The sequence below is a fragment of the Phoxinus phoxinus genome (genome assembly GCF_949152265.1).
Source record: "Phoxinus phoxinus genome assembly, chromosome: 6".
NCBI lineage: Eukaryota > Metazoa > Chordata > Actinopteri > Cypriniformes > Leuciscidae > Phoxinus > Phoxinus phoxinus.
In genome coordinates, this window is record NC_136881.1 from 27,529,701 (window position 1) to 27,556,978 (window position 27,278).

The following is a 27,278-nucleotide window of genomic DNA, read 5'->3' on the forward strand; positions in this document are numbered from 1 at the left end:
TGAAATCGGCAATAGAATAACGTACAACTCACCTCGGTAGTGGGGGAAGTGTGACAACGTTTTACTTAATAATTCACACAAATTATGGATAATTATATTTCTAAACTAACGTTACTTGATTTTTTAGCAGACAGATATAAGTCACTCTCTGAAAAACGACACTAAATCAGACGTCGAAACAAAATGTTTTAAAACACTCACCTATATCGCCTCGTTTCTTAATTTAGTTTGTTAACTAGCCTATGTAGCGGCGAATATTGTTTCTGCGCGCCATGATTTGTCTGTTCTCCCGTCCGAGTGGTGGCGCTACGTATTACAAATGTCTCATTAAACAACCGAAGAACCAACCGGTGACGACAAGATCAACAGGAAGTTCCGACCAGCTTTGTTTATTAACTTGTCGCTCGCGTTCACTTCTTATTTTTTTTAAGTCTGTAAACTTATATGTGTATTTAATGGCATGATTTGAAGTCTGTAAACGTACATATGCCTTTTATGACATGACTTCAGCAAAAAGAGAATTAAATATGATTGCGCGCTGACTTTAACGGACGCGATCTTGAGCGGCTCTTGAAACTACAGTGACTGTAATGTAACGTTATGTGAGAGCGGCGGAAAGCATCGTGAGGAATCAGCTGATTATTTGACTCGCTGGACACATGATTCGTCTAGATCTCTGTAGTGTCTATTCCAGTCATATGCATTCTAAACCAAACCACAGCAGTAGAACTGCCAAGAGCTTAACTCAGTTTTTATCTGTAACGTTACATGTCTCTGTGTCAAACTCCATTGGAGTGTAATGTAAGAGGGTACGTTAACGTTAGTGTCCGTTGGAAAGATGCCGTGCACATGCGGGAACTGGAGGAGGTGGATTCGGCCTCTCGTGGTGCTGCTGTACATTCTGATCCTTCTGGTTGTCCTTCCACTCTGTATATGGGAACTACAAAAATCAGGGGTCAGAAGTCTTTTTTTATAACTACACACATTAAACATTTAGCAGCTGACTGTCAAGAATGTGCTTATGATGCTTTTGTTTTAAGAAAGTTCACATGTAACCATTTAGTCCATTTATTGAGACCATTGGAAACCATTAATACATAATTCATTTGGACTCTTTATTATGGTATACAAGGTCTAAAGAACCTGTACGTTTGATTGTATCTGGTCACAAAGTGTTTTGTTATAGAAAAATGCATGTTTGTTACAATTTAGAGTAATCTGTTATCAGAGAGAACGGTGTCAAAATTATGTCTTTGTCAAGTTGTGATCATAATGATTACAATATATAGACAATTTGGCAGTGGTGCATGCATGTTGATTTCGAGTTGCTGTCATCTGATGTCCTCAGGGTTACCCATCATCTCTTCGATGGTGTTTGCACATCTGATAATATATTTAACTAAAACTTTTACAAATTATGTTCATTTAAATTAAGACTAAATGAAGTCTTGCCAACTAACTGACATAAAACATGTGTGAGTTGAAATGATTATTAAAACGATTCTGTTTGTCTTGTTTCACAAACAGGGTTTAGATTAAGCCAGAATTAGGCCTTAGTTCAATTTTAAGTAGCTTTTATAAACATGCCTTAGTAAAATAAACATTATTGGTGTGCATCATGAGACAAAACGGCACTGACATATTTTAAGATATGCCATTGCAAGTTGTGTTCAGTTAAAACAGCTCAAACATGCATTTGGTTGTGGATAAAACTATGTCTGGTTTTCACAGTGGCTGTATTTTTTCTTTGTAATCACATAGGTTAGTATTCAAAATAAGGCATGGTTCATCGCTGGGTTATTCGTGTTCATGACTATACCCATCTCACTGTGGGGGATACTGCAGCATCTAGTACACTACACCCAACCTGAGCTACAAAAACCCATTATCAGGTATTGATGTATAATATTACTTTGCAAATAGTTTAATTTATGCAGTTGTGTAGGACATTATCATCTCTGCAATTGTTCTTTCTTACTTATTATTATTTCCATTTTTAGAATATTATGGATGGTTCCTATATACAGCCTGGATAGTGTGAGTATCATGTGATCACCTTATGTATGCTAAAATGTTGATATTTGAATCGCAAATGGCTTCTTTGATATTTGCTTTCCAACTTAGATTGCCTTCACTTGAATACTGGCCTTTTTTCAGTTTGACAATGAGTTAATGTGAGGCCTGATGGTGCAGATGCTCATGACTTAGATTACTTAAAGATTTGGAACAGAAACTAATTTGACCAAACTCATGTGCATCTAATCTTTTTTTGAGCAGCAGGATATCATTTGTCTGTGTTCTAAATGTGGAATCCCTTTATTCTAATGTCATTGGTCCCTTCCTCTGTTTTCACAGTGGATTGCGTTGAAGTATCCCAGCATTGCCATCTATGTAGACACATGTAGAGAGTGCTATGAGGCCTATGTTATCTACAACTTCATGATCTTCCTTCTCAACTATCTGGGGAACCAGTATCCCAGTCTGGTGCTGATGCTGGAGGTGCAGGAGCAACAAAAACATCTCCCTCCTCTTTGCTGCTGCCCACCGTGGCCCATGGGAGAGTGAGTGTTTGCATAAACACAGTTATGATATAAGACGAGTGGGGTAACTTGAGGCGGGATGTGGTATTTAATGCATATCTGTTGGTAATATTACTAAAGGAGAAAGTCAAGATGTTAGCTGAGGCTCTTATGTTGAGGGCCTCCATTACCTGTTTACCATCTTCTCCATTGGAACCTTTTTAAAAGTCCAGGATGGGAAATTAACGTTTAGATACAGCAGAAAGGGATTTTTCTAAACTGCTTGCAGATTGAACACTTTCTTGTGGTTGTTGGCTGCCTTTAGCTATTGCCGCTGACAGCAGCAACTTTTAAATTTACGTTAGGCAGTGGTGGAAATGTGTGAAGAGTTTGTTGATTTAAACCAGCGAGTTTTTCAAACTGAAAAAACATGTTTGCGTACTGCTTCAGAGGACAGTGAAGCTCTGTTACGTGCCTGTTAACTTAACTTGAAGTGTTTTATGCACATTTATTTTTGTATACCTTACCCATACGTTTTTTAAACATTTATTTACAGTATACCTTACCAATATTTTCTAAATTTTCCTCTATTTTTATATTAAGAACAGAACATTTACCTAACTTATTTTTTTTTTCTTAACAGAGTGCTATTGCTGAGATGCAAACTGGGAGTTCTGCAGTACACAGTTGTAAGACCTGTCACCACAATCATTGCTTTGTAAGTGTTACTTTATTAGCTTTTACACTGCAAAGAGACACAATATATGCACTAACGTTCACAAGTTTGGAGTAGGTTTTTTTATGTTTTTGAAAGAAGTCTGTTATGCTCATTAAATCTGCATTTATTTGATTTTATGTAATGGCAAAGCTGAATTTTCAGCAGCCATTTCTCCAGTCTTCAATGTCAGAAATCATTCTAATATGCTCATTTAGTGCCCAAGTACCATTTCTTATGATTATCAATGTTGAAAAAGGTTGTGCTCCTTAATATTTATGTGGCAACTGTGAGACATTTTTATCCCCATGATGTTTGATAAATGGAAAGTTTAAAAGAACAGTATTTGTTTAAAATATATTTGATAAAGGTCTTCACTGTCACTTTTGATGAATTGAATGGATCCTTTCTGAATAAAAATAATAATTTATTTTCTGACCCCAAACTTTGGAACGGTAGTGTTATTTATGTTAGTGAATGTTGATCAGCAAACCCTTTTGGTCAGCATTAATGGTTCCATATCTGTGCTCTGATACTTTTAAACTCAAAACGCTATTTAGTTTCCTGGTACTAAAATTACACCCTCTTATAGAGTATATTTTAAAAAATGTACTCTTAAATTGAGCATGTAACAGTTCAAAATAAAGCTTTAGCTGTCAGTAATTTCAATGTCATTTCTGTCCTACCAAATTAGGATTTGTCAGCTTTGTGGTGTCTATGATGAAGGCAACTTCAGTTCAAAAAATGCCTGGACATATCTGGTTATTGTCAACAATCTCTCTCAGCTCGTAAGTACCTGTCGTCGTCCCCCCTGTATATTATGCAAGACTGTCACGTGAGCTTATGTCACGTATTGAGTCTACAGTTACACCCAGAAGCCAAACAGCAGTAAAAGGACGATACACTGTAACCAAAGCCTTATTTACAGAGACATCGTATTGATTATTGATTTTTTTTAATCAACAGTAAAACAAAACAGACAGCCTCTCATTTGTGTTCATGCAGCTCATAAATATTAAAAGCTTAAGGAACTTGATGCACCAACTGTGAATAATTATTGATAGTTCAAGTTAAACGGTAACCTGAAAACCTAATGGTATTGTGCTAATGGTGCACTTGTTTTCTCTCTTCAGTTTGCCATGTACTGTCTTGTGCTGTTTTACAAGGCTCTGAGAGAAGAGCTGAGTCCCATTAAACCTGTGGGAAAATTCCTCTGTGTCAAGCTGGTGGTTTTTGTGTCCTTCTGGTAAACTGTTCTCTACACATCGCACATACCAATTCTGATTTACTTGCAGTGATGACTATTATAATCCTGTTTAGTTCCTTTGTTATTCAGTGTAGTTTTCTAGAACTTTTCTAGGATACACTATATAGCAACTACCATCTCTGCACAACTAAGAGTCATGGCAGTTAAAGGACAAGTTGTAGAATACCGAACTTGTCCTTTAATGGTCATTACTGGCAGACTTATAATAAACATGTATTGGTGAATTTCATGAAGCCAATATAATTTATGATGGATGGATATTGATTTTATGTCACCATGTAATGTTTTATTTAATTCAGTTGTTTTATCTGTCTCAGGCAAGCTGTGGTCATTGCGCTTTTAGTGAAGGTTGGTGTGATCTCAGAATCTCACACATGGGAGTGGGACAGTGTGGAGGCTGTAGCCACTGGATTGCAGGTGTGGTACTTTGGTCTGAGCACTAAACTACTTTATTTGTAACAATTCTTGGGACTGTAAATGGGACTTACCACTGGAAATCACAGCTAGTGAGACGCTGGTTTAAAGTATTTATATAAATTATCTTTGACTGGTTTTCCATGTACCATTGCTGCTCCAGGGTCACTAATGAACTCCTAGTTGCACGAGTGGAAGTAACCTTCAAGATTAAGAGTCTGTGAATTCTCTGTTCTCATAGGACTTCATTATCTGCGTGGAAATGTTTTTGGCAGCCATTGCCCATCACTTCAGCTTCACTTACAAACCCTACATACAGGAAGCAGAGGAAGGTTCCTGCTTTGATTCCTTCCTGGCCATGTGGGATATCTCAGACGTACGGGCTGACATCTCAGAACAAGTGCGCAATGTCGGTGAGTCACTAAACAGTCTTTTCTTATTAGTGTTGTATGGTCAGAGGGTCTAGAAGCCTTTTTTAGTAAAAAAAAATTTTTTTACAAAATGTTTCATCTATCTATCTGTCTGCATGTCCTTCTGAAAAAAAAAAACTTTAGCTTTCTTCCAAACTATCTCAGGGGAACTCAAAACAGCTGCAAGAGAACGCAAATGCATCGACATATCATTTCCTGGAGCTCTGTATTGCACAGCCAGGAATAATGCTACACTATTACCTTTAATTGGTTTGGTCCAAGTTTCTGAACACAGAATAGGACAGCATTGTTGACAGTGTTATTTTAGTGTTTTGACCGATTCCTGTTGCTGTCTTGGTTCAAGAGGCAACATGGAGGACATTTGAACTGATGATTTCCTCATTAGAATAGAATATAATGAGGCATTTATATAGCACACTACTGTACACCCAAAGCGCTTCACAATCATATCAGGAGGTTTCTCCTCAACCACCACCAGTGTGCAGCATCCACTTGGATGATGCGACGGCAGCCACAGTACAACGGCGCCAGTGCGCTCACCACACACCAGCTATAGGTGGAGAGGAGAGAGAGTGATAGAGCCAATTCAATGGATTATTAGGAGGCCATTATTGGTAAGGGCCAATGGGTGGAATGTGGCCGGGACACCGGGGTTACACCCCTACTATTTACGAGAAGTGCCATGGGATTTTTAATGACCACAGAGAGTCAGGACCTCAGTTTTACATCTCATCCGAAGGGCAGATATTAATTACTATTAGTTATAGCATGAAATATTCTACAACGTTTGTTGGCTTTTTGATGAATGCTTTGTTATTCGTCTGTAAGTCACTGTGGATAAAAAGCGTCTGCTAAATGCATAAATGTAAATGAAATATACTTCAACATCAGAAGGAATGTTGAAAGAACCAGTACAACTTCCTGAAATTGTCTCATATAATCGTTTTTTAACTGCAGAAAGACATCAATAAAGCAGCTTGTAAACGATAACATGTAACGTGTAACAATAACATTTACCTCAGGAAAGCTATTCAATGTCCATATCTCCTTAGTTAGTTTGAACTTATTTGAGTGTTGTTGATATATCTGAAAATAAATGTATTAGTTTTGGACTTGTTCATTTTAACCTAGGTATAATATAAAGGGTTCCCTGAATAGTTTACAGCAGATTATTTTCATTAAGAAAAATTGACATGTACTGTTCCTGATGCATCTAAACAAACTAGTCGATATCAAATCAAATTAGACCAAAAGATTGAGAATCGGAATCAGAATCGAATCGTTTAGTGAAACCTGTGTCAACACCTGGCCCTATTAAAACAGTTATGCATCATATGTAAGTGCTTTGTTTTATTACTTCAGGGAGAACTGTCATGGGTCGGCCAAGGAAAACATATTTTGGTGAAGAGGTTTGCCAGGACGAGAACACGGGACTGCTGTCAGCTGGAGCTCAGGATCCAGTTGAATCGTCTTCCACCCCTCCATCCCCCACGGGCCGTTACCAGGGCATGGGTCACACCGTAACCCCTCACTCCATCTCTGCTCCTGCAAACCTTGGCTCTGCACCATGGGAAGGAGATGTGGATGACATCCCGCCAACTGTGATATCTGCCGATTGTACAGAGCAACAGTGTTCAGACTATCCGGAGATTACTTAGCATCAGCTACCAACGCTTTTATATGTAAAGCACATCCATCAATCTAGCTACCGTTAACTCTGGTAACTACTGGATACCTGTGGCTAATATGTGTTCAGAGAGGCTCGGTGAAGCTTTGGTAGCAAGAACGTATATAAAGGACTTGGGCAGCGTTGGTCCGCTGTTTTTATCTCCGTTTTGCTGGAACATGACCATATTATAAACTGACCTTAAAGTCAAGCACAGTAATTCCCCAATACCCGGTTTAAAATGTAATAATCTGCTAACGGTTCTTTTAAGACAGCTTTATGAATGTTTACTCTAAGAAACACTATGTATTGCTAATGCTACTTCACAATTCCGTTGACGTTCTCCTGGGTTTTGTTAGCAAGTCATTTTTACACCTTTTTTATCATTAGTGTTACTTTCACTAAATCCTTTTATGTTAATGCAAATACTTTTTATTTTTTTGAGGAGCAGCACCTTGATCACTCACGGACAGTAATATGAAATTTCCAGGATGCCATTAAGATTTGGAACACGATGTTTCAGAATATATGCATGCGTTAAAGCAACTACAGTTTTGACTGTACATCGGCTTTTAAGCACAACGTACTGAAACACTCATATATTTGCTCAGTTCGCTTCAGAGATTAGCAACTTTTCTTGGACTGCTTGCCTTCTAAACAGCTTCATGCAATTGCATCGAAACAAATGCAGATTTTGTCTTTATTTTGTCCGAAATTAGTAATTAGAAACAAAAAAAATATCAATTTTATTTTTGGTTGTTTTAATGGCTAGACAAAGACAATTGTTTAAAACCTTACTTTCGAAAAGTATTGAAAATGTTGAATATTGACTTTTTAAGTTCACCTCGGGGAATGATGCAATGTTTAAATATCAGCCAAAGCTGTCTTATTGCTATTAAAGGGACAGTTTCACCAAAAATGAAAATTCTGTCAAAATTTACCGTACTTACTGTCATGTCACTTTCTTTCATCATTGAATTCTTTCACAATTGAAAATGTTTTTTAATAAAACATGAGAAACAAACCATATTTTTCCTCGCATCAAGCACATGCGTTTGAGCTTGTTTACCATATTTGATGTGCTCTATGTATGCGCATCGATCAATGTTTTTATGTGAATAAAAGTCTATATTAAATCTGCTCATCATATAAAGCTATTGTGTCTCTTCAGAAGACTTCATATGGATTACGTTGACAATGTTTTAGTGAACTTTTTGAAGTGTTAACATTTTTAGTTACGTGGACTTTCAATGGAGGGACAATGCAAGTATATATCTAAAAAAATATATTGACTTGTGTTTTGAAGATGAACTAAAGTTTTATGGGTTTGTGAGTAATTGATGACAGAATTTTCATTTTTGGGGGAATCTTCCCTTTAAGAAATTGTCTTTTTCTTTGTTAATATTGGGTGCCAGTAGTCTGTTAGTACACAACATTAGCTGCACATGAGCTATAAATGTCTGATATATAGCATAACAGCACAGGAATATCGTTTAATCATTACAGATGTGGACCTGTGGGAAATCCCATTTAATTGTTTTTATGAACTGACATGCGTCTCTGTTTCATTCAGAGATGCATATTCTGCAATGGTTTGTACTGCTGTTGCATTGCCTTATCTTACTGGTTATCACAAATAATTAAACTTCACATGGAAATGTGTATTGAGTATTTCTGCATAAATCCCAATTCAAAGGGACACTTCACCCAGAAATTGTCATTTACTAACTCCCATGTCATTCCAAACCTGTGTGACTTTCTTCTGCGAAAGAAGATTCTACAGACAAAAATAAATAAAAAATGCTGAGACATTTCTCAAAATATCTTTTGTTTCACATAAGTAAGAAAGTCATACAGGTTTGGAACAACATGAGGTTGAGTAAATTATTCACCCATTTTTGGGTGAACTTTCCTTTTCAACATACCTACAAGAATCATCAAGCCACACAGTCATGGTGAAATTATTTTAATGTAAAATGTGTTCTGTTGCTAAAAACAATAACTTTGTTTACCATACAGCAATTCAATAATTGCCCATTAGCAGCATATTTTGGAGTATGTTAAACTATATATTGATACTATATATTGGTCCTCCCATCATGAGTCGCAAGTCACAGGCTCTGCCTGCCTGATGACATCATCAGCCCCCCTATTCCTGTTTAACAGCTGTAATGGATATGCTGCTCTTGTGGAGCCGGATGCTGAGGCGGACCCACTCTCCTCTGCTGACCGCCAGGGGTTGCTGGAGGACCACTGCCGCCTGCTTCCAGTGAGAGTCCTCACTGAAGGTGCTGACGCTCTGCTCAGAGTCCAGATGGATCTGGTACCAGAAGGGAATGGCAGTCACCTTGCCTGAAGTGCTGACCTGCACCTAATAAATGCAAAAGAATAAAAATCACCTTAATAGGAAGTTATGGGGCCTATAGGGGGACTCAAAATTACTTCTAATTGTAGGTTTTAAAATAAGCTAAAACAACCAAGTACCAATATATTTCTTGTTTTAATGAACCCCCTAATAACTGTTTGTTTCACTTGGTCCCCAAACTTTTTCTAGACTTGGAAAATACATACCGATAAATTAAAAAATGAAAAAGCCTTAGGAAATAGTATAATTAATATACTTTTTTTTTTTTAAAGCTCGGCCAAGCTCTAAGTTATATAAATTGTGAGTAAAACTATATTTTTAAAGATCTTTATCCATGAATCACAATGAAGAGAAATGCTAACTAATTTATAGTATTTATAAATATACTGGATTATATATTTTTTTCAGTTTGAATTTTAGTTTAGTTTTAAATGTTAGTTTTAGTAATTTTACCACATCCAATATTTCGTATTTTATTTTATTTTATTTCAATTAATAAAAATTATTGCAGTTAAAAATAACAACACTAATAGATGGAACCCAAAAGAACCAGAACCAAAAACTCACTTTGACTTCTTTGTCGGTGTAATTGGCAGTGTTGTTCATGAGGTCTAGTGCGAAGAGTTCTACTGGTTCACTAAGATGTGTACATTCAAGGGTGGACAGGTCCAAAAACATATGAACAGGTACCTGAAGGAGAAAACGCACATTACAGAGACATTTTATCAAATTTATAAAACCACATCATGTACGTTATTGAATTTCTCTCAGTGCTGAATTATCAGAACACCCCAGTCCATACACACCTTTAATACAATATACAACAGTATCACTAATTGTATGACATAAACATGATGTTTCTGTTAAGGAAGTGTGGCATTGATTGGACAATATTCCAATAATCAGCTTTACAGTAAACCCCAAAGCAGGGTTGTTTCTGGTCATTTTGGTGCTAAAGGTGGAAAATGTAACATGTACACTGAGATTCAATTCAATAAAACCTAAAACAAACAAAAACAAAAACACAGCAAAGACCCCATTTTGGTATCTGCACTAGAATGTACCCTTGAGTTTGCAGGTCAAAGTCAAGTCGAGCAAACTGAATGCAAACATTACACAATTGAGGGCAGTCATGGCCTAATGGTATTTTCGGTATTGGTATTTTTGAAAGATTTTTGAACAAAGTCTGCATTGCATTGAATGTCCAGAGAACATTTCAGAGCAAATATGGGACCTCATACACAAAGACAAGATATGAATAGTGAGCACAGTATTCACAGAGCTATTAAAGAACATACTGTGAATTGATTGATGAATGGAGCGATGTTGAACCCAAGAGTCGGCTCTGTTCCCTGAACGGCGCTTTCCAGAAGCAGCGTGTCTGACTCAACAAGCATACCGTGGATCACAATGCGCTCTGGAAAAATCTGTCCACCGTCCTCCAACAAGCACCTGCAATGTTTACAAGAAGAACTGTAAGCCAACCTAAAGAAAATAACTAACCATAGTATGTTTTACACTCTTACCTAGCTAACGTTGCTTTCTCCAACAGTTTCTGTCTAATAAGGCCGCAGGTCTCTATGCAGTCTAGTATGATGGCGCTCCAGAGCTTCTCGATGGATGGCCGCTGAAGAACTGCAGAATCGTCCTCTACTTGACTCAACCAGAACTTTAGTGCACTTTCAAGCACACCATTTTCTTTGGCCAGCACTCTCAGCATAGCCTGGTGATGTTCCTTCTCAACTGAGCTGTAGGCTTGAACCAATCTAGAGCCGTTTTGTTTATCTTCACTTGAATCGGAGTCTAACTGGGCTGCCATCAAGGAGAGCACAGAAAAGCCCTCAGAGACATCAAGCACATAGATTGGGTCAAGTTCTGTGTCTGACTCCTGTGACCTCCTAGTCGACTTTAGAGAAACCAAAAGTTTGCTCATGGCCTTCTGGAAGCTGTTATGATACGCCGTGTTATTGAGGAGGGCGATCTCTGAGGACTCCAGCATAAAAGCGCGAGGAGGTTTCTCCTGGGTGGTTTGAAGGCCAGCCAGAGCACTACACAGCTCTGACTCAGGGTTTGCATTGAGGATTTTGGAAGGTCCTTTAGTTGCATTGTCCATTTGAAATGTGTGTCCGTCTCTTACGATTGCAATGCAGCACAGCCTCAGATAGGAGTCCTTACAGGAAACTTCCACCAGTATTTCATCACCACATTTCACAGTGTCTGAGGGACGACATGAATTGATTTATTTATTTAACCCCATACCACCATCAATGGCTATATTCATGGCAAATTTAAGAGTATAAAAATGTACAATACTCATAAATAATAAGGGACAACATGAATTAAAGTCCATTCATTAGGTGTGTTTGACTTAAAGTGGTGCTGCATAGGCCGCTGCATATGACATCAAAGTACAGTGAGAGCGATTCTGTCTGCTCTCTAATCGCTCACAGTACGGTACTTTGATGTCATACACCGATTGGTCTGTGCAGCGCCACTTCAAGTCAAACACACTTATTATTATTTAAAAATATATATTTACATTAGAACTGGCTGTAGATAAACCTTTAATCTTCTCCACTAAATAGGACTAAACAGTATCCTCCGGTTTCATAGACAAGGGTTAAGTTAGTCCCAGACTAAAACAGATGTTTGAGCTGTTTTAACTGAAAGTAACTTGCACTAACATATCTTAAAAAATATGTCAGTGCCACTCTTTTGTCTTAAGATGCACACCAGTAATGTTTTTTTTTCTTTCTAAGGCATGCTTATAAAAGCTACTTAAATGTCCAAATTGAACTAAGGCCTAATTCTGGCTTAATCTAAGCCCTGTTTGTGAAACCAGGCCTTGATCTAATGCAAATATCATACGCAAATAAACAGCTATGTATTAGTTTCAACCTCATGTGATGCATATTAAACACACAAATAAATTGTGCTGGATGAAATCATCAGTTTCAGAAATAGGGGGAACGCTGTTAATAAGTCAGTTATTGTGGCATCATCCATTTCAAATAACCCACCAATAAATTGTGTACAAAGTGGATAGTTGGTCAAAGGGTCTTTTCCTGTCTAAATGGGCAGTTGTTTTGAAAAATGAGCTCATATAATCTAAAAAAAAATTAAGATAAAAATAAACTAAAGAGGGTCTATATTGAAGGTTAAATTGCTGCTAATGTGCAAGTTAGTGAAACTACTTCCTGTTCTTGTAGGAAAGGGTTCTGTCATTAATGCATCAAGACATGAATTAAAACGACTAGTTCTAGAGCAGTGGTTCTCAACCTTTTTCAATCTAAGGCCACACATTGTCCACAATAAAATTCAATATAGCCTAGTTTAAAATAAATAACTAAAATAATTAAAATGAGGAAAAATTACATTTCAGGGTGCCAGACGTTTTAAGAGCTAAATGTTCTTCGAAATCACCTTTAAATTTGTCCATTTCTGTTGACGATTGTATATATATATATATATTATAAAAAGGCTTCAAAACCACTGCTCTAGAGTCATGGTCCTCTTTACAATATTCTCTATATTTTTCAATTGATAGGCAGCAGTTCTTACTGAATACAGTCTGCACTGGATAGATGGCCTGCTCCCAGCATGTGTCTTCCTGTGGGCCAGTGGACAGGTGGTTGTCCTGGTCCAGGTGTAGCTGAAACCATACTGCCAGAGCATCAAGAATGCCCTCCCGAGTCACACACAGCCGCATCTGCATCACCTCTCTGGAGCAAAGACCCTCCAGCTCCTGCAACACAGAGAATGCTCAGGACCTCTTACTATGCTCATGTCACTTTAGGTATTTCAGTTGTGTCGTTTCTCTACCATTTGCCTAATGGTCACAGCATGTCTCTGTTGCACTACAGGTAAGACTTTAAAATGTTAAATGTTTTTGAAACAAGTGCTCACCCAGGCTGCATTTATTTGATCAAAAATACAGTAATAACAGTTTATAAGAGTTACAATTTAAAATAATTGTTTTCTATGTGAATATGTTTTAAAGTGTAATGTATTCCTGTGATGGTAAAGCTGGATTTTCAGCATCATTACTCCAGTCTTCAGTGTCACATGATCCTTCAAAATCATTAAAATATGCTGCTTCCCAAATTTTCTTCCCAAGAAACTATATATACAGCATGTGTGTGTTATATATATACAGTCATGGTCAGAATTAATGGCACCCCTGGTAAATATGATCAAAACTGGCTGTAAAAAATAAATCTGCATTGTTTATCCTTTTGATCTTTCATTCAAAAAAATTGCCAAAATTCTAACCTTTCATTGAAGCAAGATAATTGAAAGTGGGGCTAAATCACATTATGAAATAAATGTTTTTCTCCAAAACACGTCGGCCATAATTATAGGCACCCTTTATTAACTACTTTTTGCAACCTCCTTTTGCCAAGATAACAGCTCTGAGTTTTCTCCTATTATGCCTGATGAGTTTGGAGAACACCTGACAAGAGATCAGAGACCATTTCTCCACATCCTGCAGATTCCCAGATCCATGTTGGTGCTTCTTCTCTTCAGTTCAGCCCACTCACAGAGGAACCAAAAAAATTGCTTTTTTGGCAGCAAACACTTAAGATGGGTTTGGTGCACACAGGGATAAAAAAAAGTACCCCATGTGTAAAATGAAATACTCTGGCAGGAAATTAGGCCCAGAGCATTAAATATACAGCAGAGGTCCTGGACATCTTGTTCAGATACATGGCATCATGTATTGGATCAAATACCAACAGATAAAAAAATCGAAACCCAACAGACTGTGCTAGAAATCTTATAACGGGCCATGTTTGGATCTTCCAACAGGACTGTGATACAAAAACAAATATCAAAATCAAAACAAAAATGGGTCACTGAGCACAAAACCAAGATCTGCAATGGCCATCCCAGTCCCTGGCCTGAACCCTATAGAAAATGAGTGGGCTGAACTGAAGAGAAGAAGCACAAACATGGATCTGGGAATCTGCAGGATGTGGAGAGATTCTGTGTGGAGAAATGGTCTCTGATCTCTTGTCAGGTGTTCTCCAAACTCATCAGGCATTATAGGAGAAAACTCAGAGCTGTTATCTTGGCAAAAGGAGGTTGCAAAAAGTAGTTAATAAAGGGTGCCAATAATTATGGCCGACGTGTTTTGGAGAAAAACATTTATTTCATAATGTGATTTAGCCCCACTTTCAATTATCTTGCTTCAATGAAAGGTTAGAATTTTGGCAATTTTTTTGAATGAAAGATCAAAAGGATAAACAAATCCTATTTTTTTAAACAGATTTATTTTTTTACAGCCAGTTTTGATCATATTTACCAGGGGTGCCATTAATTCTGACCATGACTGTATATATATATACATATATATATATATACATACATACATTTAAAATCAACGTTGAAAACAATTGTGTGATGCTTAATATTTTTTTGGGACACCATTTCCATGTTTCTTTAATGAATAGAAAGTTAAAAAGAACAGCATTTATTTGGATTTATTTGAATTCTTTTATAACATTGTAAGTATTGTTACTGTCACTTTTGATCAGTTTAATGCATCCTTGCTGAATAAAAGTCTTAATTTCTTCCAACAACATTGTGACCTGTTTGAGATTTGTTTTATTATCAAAAGAAAGTTTTAGTTCATCACCCTACTGCTAAATACATGGCTCTATATGTTGACTGAGTTCAATACCTGCACATTATTGAAGTCTATGTCCAGAGCTGTGAAAGGCTGCGTGAGCTGAATGTATCCTCCACGCAGACGGCTCAGTCTTTCAGTGGTGTAGGGCTCTGTGCTGTCCTCAGTATCAGCAAAACAGCTAACAGGACTATAGATCTGTCCTACAACAGACAGATCCAAGCCTCCCAATGAAGACACACACAGCCTGCAGAGGGTTGAGTGGATGGTTAAGATGTGCAATGCGTTTAGTAATTCAGTCACTGAATGTTCATTGTACTCTTTCTACGATTATACTTCTTTGATAATTTTTTTTATATTTTTCTTTTTAACTGTTTAAAAAGTAATGTAATATAAACTTTAGACATTCACAACGTGTCATTCATGCATGAGCAGCTTTAGTCACTCACCTGTGGTGTCTCCGGATCTCATGGCACTGCACAGCGACTCCAAACACAGTTGCGCCGGCAGGTATTACCCGGCCCGTTTGCGAGGGACTGGACAAGGGTTCTCGAAAGTTCTGTTGAGATGATTTAATTGGAATGAGTTGAAAATTATGAATCACTAATGTTTTTCTTTTAAATCCAAAGTGTATGAATTTAGGGTCCAATTCTCACTATGAACTAGTCGCTTATTATCATGCATATAACTAGGAAATTGGCTGTTTATTAGTAGTCGCAGTTAATAGTTAGTTAATAGTGAGAATTGAACCGTAAACAAGTGTGACCATATATATATATATATATATATATATATATATATACACACACCGGTATGTATATATTTGACATAAAATGTAATTTTAACAACATGTATCAATTATGGACGCTTGCTTCTGCCACAGAAAGAAAAATAAACAAAAAAAAAGGTAATTACGACAATTTCTCTCAACATTCTGACTTTTTTATCTCGCAATTGCGTTTTTACCAGGTTTTTACATTTCACGATTCTGAGAATTTTCATGTGTGATATGAACTCTCAATTTTCAGAATTGCTTAATATAAACACTTAATTATCAGGGTATGTATTTTTTCCTCAGAACTGAGAAAAGAATTACGAGGAAAAAGCTGTGATGCTTAATATGCTTAAATGCGCAGGGGGAAAAGGTCAGAATTGCAAGTTAATATCTTGCAATTCTGACTTTATTTCTGGCCATTGCGGGTTTATATCTCGCAATTCTGAGAAAAAAAGTCAGAATTGAGAGATGCTTCCATAATACATTTTTGGATCAGCGGAAGAGCTTATTTAAAAAAAAAATCCTTATTGTTGAGCTCTGTTATGGTACCATGTTGATTTTAAAACAGATACACAAACATCTTAAAACTATTGCATGTCTCTCGAGTAGTCACTAGGTGTCCCTGTTGCCTAAATCTCTGATAATTATACTGAAAAAGCTTGACATATTTAAAGTAAGGATTTAGAAGAAATAATCTAGTTCTAGTCCAAGATTGTCATTAAGAGAGACAGAGACAAAAATCTCTAAGTCACTGACCACGGCCGGATAAACATTGGATCAGACAGGATAAAGTAATTCGTATAAAAGGATTACATTATAATCAGAGTTTAGTTTGAGGCATCATGTGACCCCACTGTAGGTTTTCTGATCAGAACAATCAATACTGCATACACATAGTGAAATCACTGAGAAAGTGACTTACGGGTGGAGGTAACAGTAGGTGCTTCCATGCATGGATCAGACTCTCAATGATGCCCTCACCAAACAGCCCTGCATCTACCGTCTCTGTTACAACCAGAGACACTCTAAAGAAAGGAATATGATACAGGTCAACACACTCTTGTTATCTTCAATGGGTACCATAGTGAACTGTTTATATGATTGAAAAGTTTAATTAAAAACAAAAAAGTTTTTTTTTTTTTACTTTAAATTCAGAATTTGGTTTGTAAAACTTTTAGTAAATTTAGTAAAAGTTACATGTTTGGAAAAAGTTTGGGTCAGTAGGATTTTTTTTTTGTTTTCACATTGAATTGTAAAAACATTATTTTCATCAAACAATCCCGGAAATGTTTAATGTACAGTAGCACAGTTTCCACAAAAATATTATAAAAAATATTTTCAACATTGAAACTGAGAAGAAATGTTTCTTGAGCAGCAAATCATTAATTAAGTATGATTTCTGAAGGATCGTGTGACACTGAAGACTGAAGTTATGATGCTGAAAATTCAACATTGCCACAACAGGAATAGATTACATTTTAAAATTCATTAAAACAGAAAACAGTTATTTTAAATCATAGTAATATTTCACAATATTACTATTTTACTGTATTTTTGATCAAATAAATGCATAAGTGGCTTCTTTCAAAAAACGTTTAAAAATCTGACTGGTGTGATTTATGTTTGCAAAAAAACACAGATTTAATATTTCCAGCTTAAAACCATGTCAATATGGATCTGGTTTACTTTATAAAGAGATTCTTTACCTATTTGGAATGTCTTTTGGAATTTCCATGTCCAGAGACTTCAGGTGAACAATCTTGATGCTATCTGCCATCCCATTGGCTGAGAGCACCTCACAAGCCAGCTCATACATTGTCTTTGACAGCTCACAGGCATAGACCTCAGCAGCGCCTGCCATCTTTGCACACATTCTAACATACCAACCGAACTGCGTCAAACCACACTCACCATTGTATATAAGTTGTAGCAGACGTTTGTTAAATAACAATGTTATGTAATAGATTCTGAAAAATCTTACCCAAGGATGCCGGTGCCAGTTCCGATGTCCAGAACGGAGCTGCATCCTCCCTCAACAGCTTTCTTAATAGCCAACTGGTACTTGTGGTTCCGCCCATGATCGTTGAGCATTAAGAAGTGCCAACGTTCCACCAACCAGTTTGCAACACGGTAAAAGTTCTCCTTTGCCTCTGGGAAGTCTGGTCGGAGTTTAAGGGCTTTGTAAAAATGCCCAGCAGCCTCATCCCGAAATCCCATTCTGAAACAAAATAAACCAATCCAACAATTGACTATGTTTGATTGATTATGTTTGTAAATGAACAACACAGTCCACTATTCAAATGTTTGGGGTCAGCATGTTTTTTTTTTCTCTCTCTGAAATAAATACTTTTATTCTTTAAGGATGTTTCTGTTACAAAAAAAAAAAAATCAAATACATAAACGTGTATGTGTGTATATATATATATATATATATATATATATATATAAATTCATAACAAATTGTACTTACAATACAGTTAGAGTTTGGTTTAGTGTTAAATTAATGCATAATTTACTGTTTAAAATATATCAAAATACAAAACAGCTCTTTAAAATTGTAATAATATTTCACAATATTATTGTTTTCGTGTAGGCCAAAAGACTGCATTTATTTATTTATCAAATAAATGCAGTCTTGGTGAGAATAAGAGTCCTCTTTCTAAAGTGTTCAAATACCAACCCTAGCCAATATTTTAGAATGGTAGTGTATGCATTATACATTTGTGTAAATAATACATTATATCCTTATAATATTGATGTGACTTTTTTTTTACAAAGACCACTAAATAACAGACACAATACATAAATAAATAAATAACCTGAAGAGATGCTCTCCCATGCTGTTCACTATAACCTCATCCACTGGAAACAATTCCATAGCTTGTTCATAGCAATCAAAGAGGTCCTGGATGCGTCCTATAGAGTCCAGCTCATCAGCCCATTTAAACAGAGTGAATCTAAAGGACTCCTGTAAATAAATAAAAATAAAATAATCTGTAAACTGTAAATTTACAGATTTTGCAAAAGAGGTTCTGAGGCCTGAGTAAATGTATCATTCCACCATACATTGCTGCAGTATTCAGACGTGGAAACATGGAAGAATTAAAAAAAATTAATAATCAAGCTTACATTTGCAAAGTCTCTTAGAGCTGGAGCAAGGTTTAGAGCCAAAAGATAGTGAACAAAAGCAGTGCCATAGTCCTGACTGAACAGACACTGCTGAGCACTTTCCAATGATCTAGACACCAGCTCATTTCTCGCAGCATCTTCTCTCTGAGTTCGTCTATGACGCCTCGTCCTCTTTGGTCTTGTAGTGGCATTAGGCATATTTTCTGTGAATGGCAAAGCTAAATACATATCACTTGCTGAAGTAAAAAAAAAAAAAAAACGGAAAAATAGACATGAAATTATTATTATTATCTTTTTTTTGGGGGGGAGGGGGGGGATTCCACCATTGTCAAATGTAAATATGCAAATGCTTTAGTGCAAAATATAACAGGTCTGTGTTTGAGCATCTATATTTACTCATGTAATGATGATAATATAATAAAAATGACTAACTATTAAGCCGTATTAATTATTCATATTTAATCAGACAAATATTTTAATTCCAAAAATGTGTAGATTCAGTAGATGTAGCAAATGTGATGTTGAATCTTTTACAACATAAAAGATTTTCATAAATCAGAATAACAAACATAATTGAATATAATTTTCCCCCACCGAAATAAGAAACCAGAATTATAGCATTTTGCCATTTAAAATGCAGGTTTCAATCATTAATTTAACCTTTTTACAGCATTATTTTTAACGTTGAAAATCTGGATTGAAAAGGTTGAGGCTGATTTATGATTCTATTTAACGTTACCTGCTTCAGGCTTGCTAGTTGAGATCACGGGGCTGTATATTTATCAATGTATCTGCGACTCCAGCCTATCGCTGTAATTAAACCCCAAACTGCGCTTAAAACATATTTTTATATTGCTTTATCTCTAGATTAAAGCTAATACTACTGAAGCTCTGCTCCTGTACTGCAGGTCCGTTCAGTACAAGCAGGCGGACGGAAACAACATCCGCTATTTTCGAGTTCCACATAAGATTTACTGACTCTGAACAGCCCATTAGTATTATCATATCAATAGTTCTTTTTTTTGGGGAGAAACCCAAAATTTGATACTTATGCTGAACGATTTATACACCTGGAACAGATGTCAATTTCTACAATAACACTACCCGCGTCCCAATATTCTCCCAAATATCTCCGTTTTCCAGAGAGCCAAGCGTGATGACGTGCAGTCAAAAAAAGCCCCGAGTCCTACACGCGGCGGGAGGAGCTCGACTGTCATTCGCGGACCAAAAACCTGACTGGACATTATTACCTTTATTTCAACAGATATCCGTGTAGCGCATAACTGTTTTATCTTATCTTGCAGGAGTTTAATCCTGGGACTTACTTAATATACCCAGGAACGAGTTTACTTGTGCGACTTGGAAAGAGTTTTATTACCAAGAGAAGTCCCGACTCGCTTGGTCTATATACGAGGACGCGTTGGTAGATCATTTTTACTACAGCTTTGCGGTCATTTTTAATTTTGTTTATTCGTTTGACCAGCTTTTATTAATTCGCTTGTCGCTTTCTAACGGGATTTAAACGCTAGCTAGTCTGTAAACTAGCTGAATCCAGTAAAAATGGGTTTACACCCGTTGGAGTTCAGTGAGTGTTACCTGGACAGTCCTGCTTTCAGAGACAAAATCAAATCTCATGAAGCAGAGCTGGACAAAACCGGCAGATTTATCAAAGAGCTATATAAAGATGGAAAGAATCTCATCAATGCCACAAAACGTAAGTGTCAAGTCATTTTATCTCTAAAACTTGTTAGTGTGTGCTTTAAATGTAATTGCTCCATTCAGTCAACATGTGGCCCAGTCCATGTAACTTGAATACAATAGGTAATATATTATTAGCCTAACTCAAATCAGTCAGGCAGGTTTTTTTTTCTTTTCTTTTTTCTGTCAAGGTCACCATGTCATTCCTATTTCCACGTACCTATGCGCGATACCTGGCTAGAGTAACGTTACGTTAGTTTTGCTGGTCTGGAGAATAAAATTGGTTCATTTGGTGAAATAAGCTTGCGTGGCATAAGATTTGCTGACCTTATCCAGTTTTCTTGAGGTATGATTTGAATGAACTATGTGCAGATCATCAGGTGTCCTAAAAGTCTGCTTTTTGGTCTGTTTACATAGTTAAAAGGCCACATTCCTGAGTTAATTTTCAGTTACATCAGCAGTTTTGAATCTTCATCTATAGCTTATCACCTCAGTCATGTGACCCTCCACGTGTAAGGCCTGTTGTAAACATTTTATGTCTCTTCCCATTTATGCACTCATTTTTCTAGAGTTTGGGACTGGACAGAACAAATTGGCTAAAAATAAAGCTTGCGTATTGCGCCTTGGATGTTCAGGCCTTTTTTGGACATGTTTGAATTATTAGGATCTGCAGTGTCTGGGTAGACTTATCTTTAAAATGAATATTTGTTCTGTTGATATCAGTACATTTTTGTACAAATGAAAAAGAAAGACCAAAGTTTGTAGGTGCTTGACAGTTTTATGCTGAAGCAAATTTTGTCTGAATGTTTCTTTAAGATTACTGTGGTTCTTTCCTCTTTCTTTTTTCAATCCTATGGATGATGCACAGATTTGTTTTGTCACAGCTTCCAGATAATGCTGAACTGTAAATATGACTAAATTAAGATGTGCAGGGCTGCAAGGCAGGCTCATGGTACATAAGCCCACACATCCACTGCCCACATCACGGCTTGGTTAGCTTGGTTTTATTTGCCTTAAAACAGGAAACATAAAGCAACCACAACCAATAATAGCATGCATTTTAGATGAACCAACCATTGGGAGAGGTAGATTTAAGTAACTCAGGAGTAAGAAGCAAATGTTTGTTTTTCATCAGTTTTGTCTGCCGTTTTGTTCTCATGATGTTTTGTAATTTTAAGTGCTGCCATTCAGCAGGTATCATGTTGAATTGGTGTATGTACTTAAAGGCACAATATGTAAGATTTTTGTTGACTTGTGTACTTTATCCCAAATGTTTGTAATGTTTAAATCCAGAGAAATCAGCCATTTCAACCAGTGTAACATCTCATGTCATTACGTCGCCTGTTAATGACATCATATTATCTGCTAGTGTTGTCAACAATAATCGATTCGGCGATGCATCGCAATGCGGGATATGCACGATTCAGCATCGATGCGGCAAAGTGCCATAATCGATTATGTCACTGTTTATTTTCTGGCCTTGAGTTGGACAATAAAGTTGTGAAGTTTATTACTTCCGTGGGCATAACAACAACAACAATCAAGACGGCTGAGGCGGAGGGAGATGACCGCGATAGACGGGTAATTAAAAACGCACCCAAAGCTTGAAAAGCGGACATCTGGGCACATTTCGATTCTACGAAGTTAATGGGAAACTTAACAAGACGAGGCTGAACACAGGAGCGCAGCTTCGCGGCTGAGACACGAATAGACTATTATTAACTTAAAGCTTTACTCTTAAACACAAAAGGTACGTCCATTTTAATAAAAAAATTATATTTATTAAACAAACCAGATCAAGAGCAAAAACGAAATAAAGTGAATAACTGAAAAATAAAGCATAGCCTAGGCTCAAAACTAATACAAACAGTGGCACTGCGCGAGTGCGCGCATTGGGCTCCAATAATATGTTCCCGTCTTCTAAAAAAAAATGCTGCCGATGTCTTTGTTGACATGGTAGAAGAGGACTGACTATGAATTAAACGGTCTCTCAATTAAATAAATAATATTCAGCAAACCTTAGTAGCCTACTTTCTTCAATCTGACTGTCTCTCTTCTCCAGTGGGTTGGGATAATCCAAAAGAAGTGAAAACAAGGGTGGTGTTCTGAAGACAGACTGTTACCTGTGAAACAGGGGTGCTCTGAAAACACCCCCATTAGCAATTAGTGCTTTCCACCTGATGAAATGAACGCGCAAAACGAATGAAATGAACGTGGCAAAACGAATGAAATGAACGCGCAAAACGAATTAAATGAACGCGGCAAAACGAATGAAATGAACGCGCAAAACGAATGAAATGAACGCGGCAAAAAATCGCCCAATCAGAATTTTGGTCTAGCCAGAACGTATCGACCAACAATCGACTAATCGATTGGGAGATTACAGCCCTAGAAAGCAGTGATTTATGTTTTCTTTTTCAGGTTTGAAAATGCCATATGTACAATACCCTGTACCATTCAATTTTATTTTGTTTAATGACATTTATGTCAAAGATACAGCAGTGATAATGGTAGTGATAATACACACATATAGCAGCCAATAAAATCTGTTGTTCAATATATGACTGCTTGTATTGCCTCATGACTGATGAAAAATTTGCCTTGTTGTGTGCAGTAGAATTTTGATGCATCGCAATCCATCGTAGAATCGAATTGAATCGAATCGTTACTTGGTGAATCGTAATCGAATCGAATTGTGAGGGCAGTGCCAATGCACACCCCTATTATCTGCATTACGACAAATTCCGCTTTTACTTTGTAGAAACCATGGAAACACCAAAGACGCTTTGATATATTAGCCTGTGTGTTATTAAATGTTCTGATACCTTTGTCAATAGCATTGTTATAGCTCAACATGGTTAGTCTTATTGTTTGAATTGTAGGTTTTCTTTATTTACCACAAGCAACATGTTTGCACCCAAAAAGTAAATCGGACAGCACTTTTTTTTTATTAATATGATATTCTAATATCTAGCTTACTGCATTGTGCAACAAGTGTCTCCTACTAGCCACAAGATAATGCACAGTAATCTAACACAACTGTCAACACATTCAAATGTATTTTAGTATGATTGTTTTCACCAAGTCAAATGTAATAGACCCTACTCTGTAGGAGGAGCTAATTCAGTTCCCCTCAAATGGCGTTCTTAGAACTAAAATCGTTCCCAGTTCCTGTGGTGCGAACACGACAAAAACCGGGTACTACGGCCCTTTTGTTGGTCACTTTACTGTCTAACTAACACATGACATTTATCTGTTTTCTTTTGTTGGGAACAAAATAATGTGACACCAATTTTGGCATGGTTGAATATTATAGAAACCGTTGGTTGCCATGTTAGCAGAGTTTAGCTTGGCATTCATGCATGCTTTGATTCACTTTTCACTGGCATTTTACTTTCTTAAGCAGGATGTATCCATTCCAGACAGAGTAGTTCTCAATGTTCTAGTGATTGGCTTTGTCCCAGTTCTCACTGCTCAATTGACTTCAACATTATTGTCTCCTATACAGATGCCCATGCAGTGACCTAACAACATTTTACAGCAAAACTGGCCAATTAACTCATGGTCATGATCTGAGAGAATCCCTGCAGAGAACAAATTGGGACTAGGCTATTTAAAACTTAAAAAGCTAATGCCCTACATATTTTATATTGTACTATAAGGCATGTCAAATGTTGATAAGGTCAAATGCCTCACACTCATCATAATATTTCATAAAGACTCTACAAAAAGCTTGTTTTATTATTCTTTTTTTTTTCTTCAGAAAAAGTTTCTCAAAAGGCATAGCCTAGTATTATTCTTTAAAGTGACTTTCAAGTGACATCTTAAACAGAATTGGCTGTGTCCCTGAGGCAAATAACCATGAATGTTCTTCAGCTTTTGCTTGTTTTTCTTGTGGTTGTGAAATCAACCAAATTGCTTGTCTTATGTGTGCTGAAATTCATATGTTTGGGGATGACATTGATAGTGACCATTTAGTGCAGTAGGACTGATTTTCAGCAATGGAATCAGAGCTTGTTTTTTTTAATAGGATATAGGCTAGTTTTCCACAAGGATCCACAAATTAATCTACATAGCCTACAACTAGAAAAGTTCTCAATAACACGAGCCTTGATGCCTAATTTTTCCACCTTTTGGAAGTCTGGGAGGATGTATTCGGCCATGGAATCCTTGATTCAGAGAGACGTGTGACAACCAGGCTGTCAGCTGCTGTGGAACAGGAATCCCTTAGTGGATGAGACGGACTCAGAGGATGCGCTCCTGTTCTTGTCCGTTTCCTCTGCAGAGCAGCAAGTCTTTGTCACACAACCTCTTGACCTGTCCTCGTATCCTCCCCTCTCCCCAGGGGAGGTCTGATCCTTGTTCGTCACTGTTCATAGGAAACAAATAGAATACATGCATCAGCTTCTGCAGGATTTGTTTTTACTCTGCTGAAACGTTACAATTATTTCCACATTTCAGGATACTGGAAGCATAAAGCTGTACCCTGATATATCTTTAAAGCAAACTTCAAATCGTTTCAGTTTAGTCCTCCACTCTCTGCATGTCACGTTTTGCATTTTGTCTGTGAGATGTTCTCAACTCTTGCCAAGGATTCAGTTTGGCAAGTCTCACAGTAATCTCAATGCATTGTCTGCAAACATCGTCATAATAATGAATTAAAACAGAATTAAAGTGGATATGAGATCATGGAAGATAAAAGTTTACTTTTAGGATTTTTGTTGTTATACTGTGCCATACTGCAGAGAACAGCTATTTTTATTTTAGCAACATTTATTTTATTTTAGAAACATTATGAATTACTTGACACTTGAACAGTTGCTATATCGACATCTTAACGAAGAGAAGATGTTGATATAGCCCACCCATTCTACCTTGTGTAACATCACAAAATGCCTAGGCCCCGCCCATGACTGCTTTTGGACTCTGCCCTATTAGCATAGACCCGCCCTCAGTGAGCTGTGCACAGTCCGCCATTTTCTACGCGCTGGAGCGGGTGTTGTGATATGATACATGCCTCAGTTTCGTACTAAGAATGCCAGGTGTTTTGTTGTTGGATGTAAGAGTGAGCATAAGACAACTGAGCCACTGAAGACTAATTGGATTAATTTTGTTTATGATGGGAATGTGCGTGCCCCTCAAGTTACCCAAAATCGTTAATGTTTGCTCTAATAATTTTACACCAGACTGATTTGTGAACGAGGGTCAATACAAAGCAGGTTTATCTAAAACTAACAAAACAAACTAAAAATCAAGTCAGGAATCTCGGTGTGTCTCTAGAGTCAGACCTTAGTTTCATTAGTCATGTCAAAGCAGTAACTAAATCAGCATACTATCATCTGAAAAATATTGCAAGAATTAGATGCTTTGTTTCCAGTCAAGACTTAGAGAAACTCGTGCATGCTTTCATCACCAGCAGGGTGGATTATTGTAATTGACTCCTCACTGGCCTTCCCAAAAAGACCACAAGACAGTTGCAGCTCATACAGAACGCTGCCGCCAGGATTCTGAGCAGAACCAGGAAATATGAACACATCACACCAGTCCTCAGGTCTTTACACTGGCTCGTGGTCCAGCTTCACACCCTAAAGATGTATCACACTTTATATTTTGTAATTGTAAATTATTGAAAATCGCCTTTACAAATGTGCTTGTTAGCAATTTCCACAGCTAAAGTTACCACTAATGTGTCTGTGATTATATTCACAGTTTCCTGTATAGATAATGGAATTGAAAATGCAATGTGTTTTGCACAGACGAGCACAGTTGACACATCAGTATCATGAGGGATGTTAGTTGCCAGTCATACTCACCAGAGCCGCATAGTGTTGGTTCTCAGCTATCATTCTCAAAGTTGTTGTCTCTCCTTCATCGGTGTCCGACCCAGGTTCATATAGGACTGAACAGGGAACACCTGTATTTACTTTGTCAGTCATATTGACAAAGTAAATACTTGGACTAAATTGACACATTACTTCTCCTGGTTTGTTATTGCCGCCGTGGGATCGTAAAGGCCACGCCCTCTTCAGGAAAGTGGGTGGGGAGCAGCAGCTCATTTGCATTTAAAGAGACCCACACGAAAACTTTGTTTTTGCTCACACCCAAATATGAGGCAAATTGGACAAGCTATAATCAGTGGGGTATTTTGAGCTGAAATTTAACACGCACATTCTGGAAACACCAGAGACTTATATTACATCTTGTGAAAAGGGCCATAAGACCCCTTTAACTTATACAGACTTATGTGGACTAACTTTTTTTTAGGAAGTTACACATGGATCCAATATACGGTTACACGTGTGCATTCTTTCTCAACTGTTTACATTCAATAACTTAAGACTGTTTACGTGAATACTAGCCAAGACATGCATATTTGACAATATAAGCTGCCAACGAGAACTCAATTCAGGATCTCCGAGCGTCCGAGAGGCGGCTTTTTGTGCACACGAGCATTGAGTTATTTTCCTCGTCTTTGTCTTATTGTGCTTAACTTTTGCAATGTCCTATTGTTTTTAATTGCATGTTTGTTCTTGTTTTTGACAACAAAGATAAAGTACAACAAAAATAATCATCCACTCCTAGTTTGAGGTGTTTTTTTTGTTTACCTGGATGTTCTTGGTGTGAAGTTGTTTAGGTTGACATAACTACACCAAGCTGTGCAAAGAGTTGG

At 37.1% G+C, this 27,278-nt stretch overlaps 3 protein-coding genes across 6 annotated transcripts in view; 2 read left to right on the top strand and 1 right to left on the bottom strand.

The window, feature by feature from the left end:
- Nucleotides 1–329: 329 nt before the first annotated feature.
- On the top strand, nt 330–8,724 carry tmem184c (transmembrane protein 184C). The gene is made up of 10 exons (XM_079615785.1): nt 330–955; nt 1,762–1,892; nt 2,001–2,037; nt 2,356–2,561; nt 3,163–3,237; nt 3,929–4,022; nt 4,368–4,480; nt 4,819–4,918; nt 5,157–5,328; nt 6,709–8,724. Exons 1-10 carry the CDS (start codon nt 839–841, stop codon nt 7,002–7,004), a joined length of 1,341 nt encoding a protein of 446 aa, XP_079471911.1. The 5' UTR covers nt 330–838; the 3' UTR covers nt 7,005–8,724.
- A 238-nt stretch (nt 8,725–8,962) lies between these two features.
- prmt9 (protein arginine methyltransferase 9) lies at nt 8,963–19,837 on the bottom strand. Of its 3 annotated transcripts, none has more exons than XM_079615781.1 (13): nt 19,650–19,837; nt 18,911–19,113; nt 18,601–18,749; nt 17,763–17,999; nt 17,488–17,655; nt 16,704–16,806; nt 15,456–15,565; nt 15,061–15,253; nt 12,939–13,122; nt 10,904–11,594; nt 10,676–10,829; nt 9,945–10,067; nt 8,963–9,383 (listed from the first exon to the last, which is right to left on the bottom strand). In XM_079615781.1, the coding sequence occupies exons 2-13, from the start codon at nt 19,106–19,108 to the stop codon at nt 9,162–9,164; spliced, it is 2,532 nt and encodes an 843-aa protein (XP_079471907.1). In that variant the 5' UTR covers nt 19,109–19,113; nt 19,650–19,837; the 3' UTR covers nt 8,963–9,161. The 3 variants fall into 3 exon arrangements, with proteins under 3 accessions (XP_079471907.1, XP_079471908.1, XP_079471906.1); XM_079615782.1 differs by having other exon boundaries at nt 18,911–19,128; nt 19,650–19,831; XM_079615780.1 differs by having other exon boundaries at nt 18,911–19,146; nt 19,650–19,756.
- Nucleotides 19,838–20,458: 621 nt separating this feature from the next.
- arhgap10 (Rho GTPase activating protein 10) overlaps nt 20,459–27,278 on the top strand; it is a 71,178-nt gene continuing 64,358 nt past the window's right edge. For both annotated transcript variants that reach the window (XM_079615784.1, XM_079615783.1), the window contains exon 1: nt 20,459–20,624. In XM_079615784.1, the coding sequence (XP_079471910.1) occupies nt 20,471–20,624 (154 nt within the window). In that variant the 5' untranslated portion in view covers nt 20,459–20,470. The remainder of the gene's footprint in view (nt 20,625–27,278) is intronic.